This window comes from Mauremys mutica, chromosome 1 (genome assembly GCF_020497125.1).
Source record: "Mauremys mutica isolate MM-2020 ecotype Southern chromosome 1, ASM2049712v1, whole genome shotgun sequence".
In the NCBI taxonomy this organism is placed as follows: domain Eukaryota; kingdom Metazoa; phylum Chordata; order Testudines; family Geoemydidae; genus Mauremys; species Mauremys mutica.
The window spans coordinates 170553294-170564961 of record NC_059072.1 but is presented as its reverse complement, the minus strand read 5'-3'; the positions used below and the strand labels follow the sequence as shown (position 1 = coordinate 170564961).

Sequence of the window (11668 nt, the reverse complement as noted above, 5' to 3'; positions counted from 1 at the left end):
AGCAGCCCAGCGAAAGAGCAGCAAGGTGTGGGACGGTGCAAACCTTAGCTGCTGGTTTTAGGGTCCAGGGGCTGGAGCCCAAAGAAGTAAACAGGCTTTGGTTCCCTTACCAGCCACTGGGGAAGTGGCACCATTGAGGGGCAGTGAATTGGAAGACTGCCTGGGACAGTCGGTACAGAGAGACTTTGGTACATACACCCCCCAGAAGAGGAAAACTACAGTAACCTGGCCAAAGGCCCAAGCCACGAAGAGAGAGCACAGTGAACTGTAGAGCGAGAAAGAGGCATGGCAGGGAATGTGAATGAGCTGCAGGAAGAGGTGTCAGACTGGCAGAGCTAATCCCCAGACCAGCCAGGATGAGACACCCTCGTAGTGAGAGCACTCCATGACACCTAACAATTTTCTTATCACTATTTTCTTCAGTCTTGAAACTCTGTGTTCCCCACAGCCAGGTCATTGCTGCAGTCACTATCTTTCATTCATCAGGTTTCCTCATATTCCAACATTCCGACCCATGCAGCAATTATCAGCATTACAGTTGCCTCATATACGCTGACTTTCATTATCAAAATGTCCTTATCCTTCCAGTCTTGCCAAGTTTTCTGAATGCCATAGTAACTAGTCTGATTCTTCTTTTTATGTCTTCTTCACAATTCCCTTTCTTCTATACTAGCCAAGTTACACACATTTTTTCCACTTGTTCTAGTTCTTTGTCTCTGATTTTACCTTTTCCTCTATTCTTCTGATTCTTCTCCATGCTCGTCTTCAGTCCTAATTTTCTGCCATCCCGGTTTTCTTGTTGGTTACTCTCTGTAGAGCCTCCTTGGTCAGTGCTAAGAGGTCAATATCATCTGTGAAAGTATGGTTAATCACTGTCCTCCCACATAGCATGACTCCTTCCATTTCATCTTTCAGTGCTTTAGCCATTACTGCTTCCAGTACAAAGTTGAGCAAATCTGGTACTAGCATGCATCCTTGTATCACTCCTACAGTCGTCATCTTTTTGTCAACTTCTTGTATACTCTAACCACACTCATTGGCACGCTGTATATGTTTTCTGTTAGTTTAATCAGTTTCTTGAAGATACCATATAATCTCAAAAGTTGCCACAACCTTTCTGCCCGATGTGACCAAAAAGTTGTTTGATGTCTATAAAGTTGTTTTACAAGCTCGATTGTAGTCTGTGTACTTCTTCAAGATCAGTCTTATCACAAATAGCTGATCTATTGTACTTCATCCTAGTCTAAATCTGGCCTGTTCCTCTGCAGCCACTGCTTCCACATCCTTCTTCTCTGCAATGTCTTGGTGAATGCTTTTTGAAGCACACTCCTTAAGCTGACTCCAGTGTAGTTCTTATTTTTGCTCTTGTCTCCAATTTCCCCCTCTAAGATCGGTGCTGCTATTGCTTTCCTCCATTTGCTCAGCCCTTGCTCTTGTTTGCAAATGTTGTTGAATAGCTCGTGCATCACCTTTACCATGTGTTCCTCACTTGCTTGCAGCAGCTTTGTGGTTATGTTCTCACTTCCCAGTGCCTTTTTCTTTTTCAGCTGTCTATAGAGATCCTTACTACTTCTACAAATTCTGGCTCTCCCTTGTTCATACTGGAAAACTTCTCCAGGTCCTTTTCATCTACTTGTGTTCTGCATGTTGTACAGCTCTTCAAAACATTCATTCCATTGCTTATTCAGCCACTCTCATAATCCCATTTTTTACACTCTTTCATATCTCTTCTATGATCGTTTCTTCTTTCACCAAAGAACTGATGGTTTTTCTTTGTGGCTTCTTTCTATTCTTTCCTACTACCTGGCTCTTTCAATTTGTCCACGTAATAGATCTTAGTTCTTGGCACATTTTTCGGTTGTTCTCAGCTTCATGCTCATTGACGCCAGCAGTAATTTGTGACCCAGTCCAATATCGGCTGCAAATGATCTGCATGATAACCTACTTGATTTCCATCTGTGATTCACAAATATGAAGCCTATCAGAGTCTTAGTTTGCCCACCCTCCCCAATGTCGTCAGACGCTACTGGTGTGGTGCTCTGCTCTGTTCAATGTTGAGATCAATTGGCTGTGTGTGTGTTCCCTCTGTGTGCTGCCCCAGCTCTGCGCAGATAGCTAACACAGCAGACTCCGAGAGACCACAGACTCAAGTAAGGTACGAAGGCACCCGGGTACAGTTTCCAGCTCCCTGGCATAGAAGTCCAAGGTGCTGCTAAAGTGCAGCTAGCCAGTACATATGTGCTCCCTGACAATGGACCAGCTCAGTCAGTGGCGGGACTTTCCACTGCCCCCTAGGCTGAACAAAGACATCCATTCAGGGGTGCAGTCTTATACAGAGGGACAAACAAGTTACACATCACTCCTGACGTATTGAGGTGCAACCCCTTTACGTAGCAAGGTACAACCCCACTATGTAGCAAGGTGCCACCTCTCACCTTGTACATGTTGGTTCGAACAAAACAACTCTATCCATCATATTACCCCTTTGGCCCTGTCATTGGGATGGGTCAGCTTGTTCCTTGTTATCTGTGTGGAATGTACAAGTATGCGAATGTTCTGATATCTGGTGTCCAGTACCTTTTAGGTACGTCCCTTTTCGCAGCATCAGCCCTTTCCTTGCCAGCTTCTGTGAGCAGGGTCTGCCTCTGGCTCACAGCTTAACTTTGCTTTATGTTAGCAAAGTCTTGACCATTACTTTAGTTCAGGCCTTAGGCCTCATACCGGGCCTCTGATAAGGGTTTATGTTTCAGGGCCTCATCTTACTACACCCCACATATCTCCTTGTACAGATTGGTTCAACACAGGGAATGACAAGCTTCTTTTGTCATATCCCCCACCCCTAACCATAACCACCATGGCAAAATGAACAAGCAGCTGAGTGTCAGCCTGACCCATGCTAGCACACACTGGCTAGAAGTGTCCCCTCTCTTAGTTGACATTTTACTGAACAAATGCAATAGCAGAGCTAGAACAAATGCTATGGGCCAGAGAACCATGTGCAAGATGGGCTTCAACCATGAATGTAAGGTATTGATACAGTGTGGAAAACTTCCAGTTATAAGACAGGGGGAAAAACAACAAATACCCCAGGTTGGGAATTTTGGGAAGGTGTTGGGGGTCTCCCAGAACTCAAGTTGACTGTGGCTTACTAACTCAGCAGCACTTAAGCTTCAACAACCCCCTGATGGGCCATCTAGTATGAGCTTAAAGCACCACTTAACTCAAGCTAGAGATTCTTATGTGTGGGCAGGAGTCAGGCTGGGGCCAATACTCAAGTTCTATCTTGAGCTAACACTGCAATGAAGACAAACCCTTAGAAACAACCCTCAGCATGTCTCGAATGTTTAAATGCATACTGATGGCTTGTCTGCTTTCAAAGATCTCCTATAGCACGTAATGCGTGCTCATTATTACCTATTTTTCTCAGGTGACAGTATAAATGGATGAGCGTGTGTGCTGTGCATAGGATCAAATTAAGAGCTATGGTGATCATTTATTGTGAATGATAGCTAACAGGACTAGCATTCGCTCCTACTTGAAAAGCATGACACTTTTAAAATGCATCACAGAAGAGTTATTGTCATACCATTAAGTGTTTATCATGATGAGGTTGAGCCATTTATGTGCATTTTATAGCTTCTAGCACTGAGAATAGTGTCACATTTTAGGTTAGCCTGCTTACTTTGAGTAGTCATAGTTTTTGATTTGCCCAGCCAGGACAACATTTTCACTCCAACTTCTGGGCCTGAATGGAAAACTTAAAGAATTGAGATTAGAAAATATGTACTGTATCATAAATAAAAACCACTCATAATTGTAATGAGAGGTGGGTAGAGAGTGGAACCCAAATTAAGTAATTGTGTTGCTAAGGGTCTATAAACAACACTAACTATAGAATTGTCTCATCCTCTTTCTGCTATCTTCCTAGGAGAAAGGGCAGTCTTAAAGGTGATCTGCAAAAGAAACTGTTGTTGCCCTGTATTGAATTCTTATGATATATAACTGTGGCTCAAAATTGTTGATCTCTTCAAAAAACAAATCTGTTTGTTTTTTCCCATTGGAAATATCAGTCCTGTTTCTGCAGTCACTTTCACCAATGCCAAGTGAATATAAATACTGTTTGCTGGTTTGGTAGCTTTTTATAGTCACTCTGCCCTCATTTTTCTCTGGTGTACATAATGGCACAAGGTGGCTTACGATGGAGAATCAGACCACTCACGTCTTAGATTCATTACCTTTTGCTGGAAGACTGGAGCAAAGACATACTTTATAGGCTGCCACTGAAGCCATAACTTTCCCAGCCTTCAGCTGAGGGAGGAGAAGAGGACTGGTTGAGTCTGGCTGTTTTAAAGTAATTTGCACGTTTAACCCAAGTCTAACATTTAAAACAATATCAAAATAAACTGTTTCGTTCCCTCTCTAAACTCCCTGAAATTACAACTCAACTCTGCTGCCCTCACAGGGCTTGCTAGATGGACCAGCTCTTGCTTTCAATGCTTGAGTATACTCTATGTGCCTGTGGGTGGGTGAGGGACAGCTACCAAAATGCGACCAGTCCTATGTCCTTTCAACTTGGATATAATGTCCCTGTAGCAGGTTTTCTGACACGCAGAAAAGGGAAACACATGGCACAGGCAGATCTTCACTTCTCCCACCATGTTCTAAGTCCCTCTGGCCAGGATCCATGAGTGAGGTGTGGTGTGGCTGCCCTTCCAGGGGCCAAATGTGACTGAATGGCATTGCAACATGGCATATGGTGTCACAGTGCCATATGACCCCATGTGCCATGTTACAATGAGCAGAACGAAGAGCTGAGCCCATCCCCACAGGACAGGAGCTTCCACTGTGGAGTAAGTGCAGGGCAGGCTTGCTTTCCAGCCCCATGTGAAAATTTGTGTAATATGTCTCCTGTTGTCAATGACATAATACACTTGAACAGCATTGCCAATTGCCATGATAAGTCCCCATGGTACAAAAAAAATTGCTTAGCAGCTCCATAGCCTGTATTATCAGAGTTTGGTCAACTTGGTGATTTTTTTTCTATTGGTCGCCATCATCACTTGGTACAAAGAAACCCCACCTCCATGCTACTTTCTAGGTTTTAATGCCTGACTCCACTGCTATTGAAGTCACTGACTTCAACAGGAGCAATCCCTTCATATTTGTGTAAACAGCAGAAGTATAATCGACAACCAACTTAAATGCATTGGATTGCAATGTTTTGATATTTGGTAAAGCTTCACAGAATTGTTGGCACATTTTAATGAAAGACTTCCTCTCTCCTTGTTTCTTTTTCTTATTTTTTGGAACACATGGTTAACATATGAACTACATAAGAATTCCGGGTCATACTGCAATATTGGTTTTATTCAAATTATAGTGGAGTCTGTTTTAAATGCCATACTTTTGAATGTTGTTATAACATGCCATTTGAAATAAAAATCCAAAAATATAAAAGCTAAAAAGAAAAAATACTTTGACAGACGTGATAAACCTTAGGAAAGCTACTGCTTCAGTTCATTGGCATTTTAAAAACATTAAAACCGAATGTTAAATAAAATGAATGCAGAGTCCTTCTGCATGGATGAAAAGAGAGGTCCTTTTATTCAAAAGGGCAATTCTGACTGTTCTACTGCAAACAGTTCCCCCTTTTAAATATACTGTGACAGGAATTAAGGCTTAAACATTCTAAATTAACTGCGAGTGGGGCTGAAAAAGGGGCTCTGTGAAAGCATTATGAGTGTTGCATGACTGAGCGATGGGCAAGAGGCTTTGTGTAGGAGACTGTTATGCATGGTGCCAGGAGCTCTGTAAAAAGGGCTGGGGGTGATCAATGCCCAAGGAGAGCTGATGGGTTCTGGGAGGATGCAAGGGGACTAAGGGGAGAAGGATGTTTGGGGCTGCAGGAGGCAGGCTGGTGGGTGCCTGAGAGAGGTGGGACACGCAGGATGCTGGGTGGTTCTGGGTGGCTAGGGGGATGCCAGGGGCTGAGGCAATGGGTGCTATGGGAGTTCTGTAGGTGCCCAGGAGGGGCCTGGGTCATCCCCTGCCCCTTATTAGCTCCCCCACTGTCCCTACGCCTGTGAGTGGAGTTCAGCTCTGCCCACTCTCTTTAGGAGGGGATTTCCCCTTTCCTGTTGCAATTGGCCAGGCTCTGGCTTGCAAAATGCGGCTCCTCCCTGGGGTCCTGCCTCAGGGGAGGGGTGACTTGGACCAGAACATTCCGCTCCCTTCGCCCCCGCTCAGGCGCTGCGGTTGCGTGGCGCGGTGCCGCCGCCGCCGCCAGGGGCCGCCCCGAGCGCCTGGTCCCAGCCCCGTGCGGCCGCTAGGGGGCGGCTCAGGCGGCGGCTCAGGCGGCGGCGGCGATGGCCTCTGCCGGGCGCTACGGGGCTCTGCGCAGGGCGGAGCTGAGGCTGGACTATCTCCACGCCAACTCGTGAGTGGCTCCGCCAGGCGGGCGCGGAGAGCTGTGCCTGGTGCACGCCGGGCCCCCCCTTGCCCCCCGCCGGTCACAGCAGCCTGGGGCACTGCGGGTGGGAAGCCCGCGGCGCTGGGGTGTTGCGGGCAGCGGCAGGAGGCGTGAGCCGCTGGGCAGCGCGGTGGGTGCAGGCCCTGTGCTTACAGGCGGCTCAGGCCGCGGGAAAGGGCTGTGCCCTCTCGGTGTGTGCTCGGGCTGCTGAGTCATACACTCAGGCCTCCCCCCAGTAAAGGGTCTGTGCTCTTTAGAGGGATAGTCCTGAACCCACCCCACTCCCCCTCCGGCCCGGGCCCCTTACACTCTCCAGCTCACTTCGCAAGGGGAACTTTCCAGCTGTTGTAAAACCAGTTCCCATCCAAGTGCTGGCAATTCCCTTTCAACAACATAGGGCCAGTGGTCCCCAACCTTTTTGTGGCCAGTAGCACATTCATGTTTTCAGAAGGGTGTGGCGGGCGCCAACAGTTTTTCAAGGCTTATTTTGTATTTGTACATTAAATAATATGAAAAACATTATATTTAATATTACATAATGTATGAATCCATAAGCTAAAAAGGGTAATTTTACATGTAAAAGGTATTAATTAAATTATTTGGCAATTACTCTTTCACCTTACCATGTGAATTTGCTCTTTTTTATCTACCTGTAAGAAAAATTAAGGAGTTTTTACAAAATAAATATCATAAACTGTTTTCATCTTATTTATTTTTAAAAAGTAAAACATTGTTGAACTGCTGGTCCAAATATATTTATTATTCTTACTTTAACATAGAATGAAACCTGCAGCCCCAGAGTTCTCTGCCCCTGGCAGGGTCGGGGACGTGGCTTCGAAGCCGGAGACAGAGAACGCCGGCGCCCGCAGCCCTGGAGTTCTCTGTCCCCAGCAGGCGCAGGGCTGTGGCTTCTCTCCCCTGATGGGCATTAGGCGGGCCACGTGCCTGCCGGGGACAGAGAACACTGGCGCCCGCAGCCCTGGAGAAACTGGAGAAAAGCCGCAGCCCCGCGCCTGCCAGGGACAGAGAACACTGTCACCTGCAGCCCCAGAGTTCTCTGTCCCCGGCAGGGGGGAAGCCAGAGAGAAGCCGCGGCCCCGTGCCTGCCAGAGACAGAGAACACCATCGCCTGCAGCCTGTGGGCCCCGGAGTTCTCTGTCCCCAGCAGGTGCAGGGCTGTGGCTTCACTCCCCTGCTGGGCACTAGGCGGGGGCACATAAATGCCCCGGCGGGCGCTATGGCACCTGTGGGCACCACCTTGGGGACCACTGACATAGGGAATGTCTTTTAAAATAAACCTCTGCTGTCTCCACTCAGTCTGTAACAACGACTGCTTCTAAAGCACTTGCATCTGTAGCTCTCGAAGAGCTTTAAAAGGGTAGGTATGCTATTTCTCAGGTAGGGAAACTGAGGCACGGGGGTTAAAGCGTATATTTTCAAAAACATTTGCTACTTCTGGGTACTTAATTTTCTGCCCCAGAGTGCGGCTTTGTTCTTTTCCTGAAGCATTGAACATCAGCAACTGAAGGCAAGGGGAATTGCCAGCATCTAAGCACCCCAAAATAGCAAGCATTTAAGGTAATTTGGATTGAGTGACTTGTCCAAGGGACCTACATCAATTTGATAGCTAAATTAGTAACAGAACTATACCCCTCTGACTCCCACATCTATGCGCAGTCCATTTGACTGTAGCTTCCTGAGTTCAATAAAAGTTGGTTGTGGGGAGGAAAAGTTAGCTGGTCTTCCTGCATGAAAAGCTGAAGAAATCTGGCAAATGTTAAGAAGCCTACGATGTGTTCCTATCTGACGTGCTTTCTTTTCCTGTGTATTTTGTCTCCCACGCTTGCACCACCACTGCAACTCTAGTGGCAGTAGCAGCCATTGCTGCTGCCTGCAGGAGACTGAATCAGCACAGGTCACAAACTAGTGTACACTGGCTGCTGTTGTCTTAACTATTGTCTTCTAATCTTGCTGAGACATAGGCAACAGTTTTACACACTGGCAGCTAATCTATTCTGGTTCTCCCTTGAATGGGTTAGGTAACAGTGGCAAAAAAAAATGCTGTGGTTGTTGGAGTCCCAGGCTGCATCTGCACTAGAAAATGCTACACACATTTTTCCCGCCTTTGTGCCAACAATGACTTAAGCACTGTTGTACATAGTGCTTGGGTGGCTTAAAAAACTCTCTTTCTAAAAGGGCTTGGGCTCTATCTAGTCTAGCACTTACGTTACTGCTTGCACTGGTGTGGCTGCACAATTGCTGGAATATGGGTGCAAAGTAAAAGTAGTTTAGTTAGGACAAGAAGTAATGATTTTTATTACCACTTAAATAACCTTTTGGGTGGGAATTGAAGGATATTGTTCCTTACGTGAAAGAGCAGAGTTTAAACCCTCTCTCAAGAGTCCTGTGTTGCTGTCATGTTTCATTTTTGTAGCTCAGAAGTTTGAGATGTACAAATAAACAATATTTGAATTTCAGATGCTCTTTTAATGTTAGAATAATGCTCTGCCAAAAATTCTTCATTGAGAGTATAGGATTTTGAGGACAAGCTTTAGTCTATAATGTGTCTCTTTATATCTCCCTATAATAAAACTTGAAAATACAGTGTTAAAATGAAAAGTCTGACAAGTTCCGTAACTAGAGCACCATTAGTATTCTTGCAGGCAGCAGTGGGCATTATCAGCTGTTGGTGTGACTTAAAGCACAGTTGTATTTAACAGAGTTGAGCTAAATCCCTAACTCTGTGGAGAATGCCACCTGCCTTTGAGTCAGTCTGTTAATCTGGCTCCCATTCTCCAGCTCCTGTACCTTAAATCACCTGCTGTTGCTGAATGCAGGATGAATTGATCCTTATGTGCAAGTTTTTATCCTCAGATGCACAATTGCCCAGCTGCATTGTTGGGGCAGGAGAGGTGGCAGAAGCACCACAGATTGGCCACAGCTGGAGGTAGGACCACGAATGGGTCTAATGCTCCTGAGTTGGTACAAGGAATCCTCTGAATTAGATGTCTGGCTGGTGGATCTTGATCACATGATCAGGGTCCGACTGATTGCTGTATATGGGCTCAGGAAGGGATTTCTCCTGGGTCATATTGGTAAGGACCTTGGAGGACCTTCCTCTGCAGCAAGGGGAATAGATTGCTGTTGGGATCATCTAGACATAACTCACCTAATCAGTTCCTTGCTATTGCAGGGGTCTTTGGCATTGGTAGCACCTCAGTCTCTCCTGTTCTCTGCCAATGGCACACAATAGTTTAGAGATGCTTGAGGATGAAAGTGCTTACTTTAACTAACGTTATTGGGTTCAGTGTGGGGTGTCTGGTGTAATTTAATGGCCTGTGATATACAGGAAGTAAGCCTAGTTCAGTGTTTTCACCCTTTTTTCATTGGTGGGCCCCTAAAAAATGTTGAGTGGAGGTGTGGACTCCTTTGGAAATCTTAGACATCGTCTGTGCTCCCCAAGGGTCTGCAGACCATAGGTTGAAATTCACTGATCTCGATGATCTAGTGATCTGACCTTGAACTATCTGAAAATATGAAATTGAATCCTCCTTGGGGAGATATGGCCTGATTTTAAATCTCATTAGAATAGTAAATAGAGAGTAAACGCACTGGGAATGGAGTTACACTGTTGTGAGACCAGAACTAGGCTCAAGAATATTGATGTCTATATAGTTCTTAATAGGTCGTAGCATCACAGGGAGCTTGTATTGCTACTTGCCAGTGCCACAAAATGAAATTAGCTTTTTCTACCAACTTCAAAAAAAAAATCAACAGTGTACAATTTTTTTTGGCTTATATCATAGCAGAAAACAAGCCCTTTTAACTGCTTCACCACTAGGGTAGTGAAAATGTTCTGATGTGTAACACGCATAATTAGAGAATGCAATATACATAACAGGTTAAAGTGCAGAGTGACCAGCATATTCTGCCTGCAAATTCAGTTTTTAGAAATCTTTATCACTAACCTTCACAATAGTATGTGTGTATTTGACTCTTAAGTTAAAAGCTGCTTTCATACAATTTCATGTATTTCAGTGTCAGGAACTGAACATATTTCTTATGTAGATTCCATAATACACAAATGCTTGATTTGATATTACCAATTGCTTGTAGGTTTTAACCAACAATTACCTTTATTTTAGCACCACTCACGACTTTCTCTTTGGAGCGATTGCTGAACTGATTGACAACGCCCGGTAAATATTATACTTGTAGGACCCAAGTTCTTTTATTTATGGGTTTAAATGTTTTGCAAGGCTGATTCTGCCAGTGAGAGGTGGAGAAATGTTTCCACAGGTGAAAGTGATAAAGTAATTTTCAGGATTGCCTGACACCTTGTCTACACTACAAATATTTTGCTAGTTTGTCTATCTCAGCATAGCCTCCTAGTGTCAATGCTGTAACATAGACACGGCCTAAATTATATACAAGTGTACCATGGGACATGATCTCAGTGAAACAGTACTTGTCCTACTTCAGTTTTCATTGTTCTTCATTAATTGAAGTTGTGAAGCATTTTAAAGCGCTAATTCTGAGAGGCCGGGTGCCCCACTGGAATTGAGGTCACTGAACATTTCGTAGGGCTGGTCCCTCAAATATCAGGCCTACAGTGTGTCTCACTAGCAAATCATGGTAACTTTAATGATTGAATGTAACCATAAAAGGTCTGATTCTGCAAACTAGGTGTGATACTTACTATTCACAGTAGCAAACGCTATGCTCAGTGTTTGAAGGCTTGGGTGCAAAGACTGCATATAAGGTGACAAAAACAAGTAAGTTCAGACTTAGGTGTCTTACGGAGGATTTGGCTGCAGGCCTGTTGTGTAGGCCTCACTGCATACGTGTTCTCTCTCAAGTGGGTTAATGCTGGGGTGGTGTTACATACAGGGCCAGCTCTAGGATTTTTGCTGCCCCAAGCAAAAAAAAAAATTTTGGCCGCCCCTCCTCCTTTTTTTTCATGCCCCCTGGCCCCTCCCCAACTCCACCCCTTCTGAACCCCTTCCCCAAATCCCCAGCCCCGCCTCCTCCCCCAGGCGTGCAGCATTTCCCTCCCCATTAATTCCTGGGGCACCCATGACCTCCCACCCTAGCTCACCTCCGCTCCGCCTGCTCCCCCCCGGTGTGCAGCCGCTCCGCTTCTCCCCACTCCCTCTCAGGCAAAGGAGGGCAGAGGAGTGGAGCAGCGGCGCGTTCAGG

The 11668-nt window shown here is 45.5% G+C and overlaps 1 protein-coding gene across 3 annotated transcripts in view; it reads left to right on the top strand.

The window, feature by feature from the left end:
• Positions 1-6365: 6365 nt before the first annotated feature.
• MORC1 (MORC family CW-type zinc finger 1) overlaps positions 6366-11668 on the top strand; it is a 94139-nt gene continuing 88836 nt past the window's right edge. Inside the window, exons 1-2 of one of the 3 annotated variants that reach the window (XM_045006326.1) lie at positions 6366-6436; positions 10615-10668. In XM_045006326.1, the coding sequence (XP_044862261.1) occupies positions 6366-6436; positions 10615-10668 (125 nt within the window). The remainder of the gene's footprint in view (positions 6437-10614; positions 10669-11668) is intronic. The other 2 variants (XM_045006344.1, XM_045006335.1) reach the window with 2 other exon arrangements.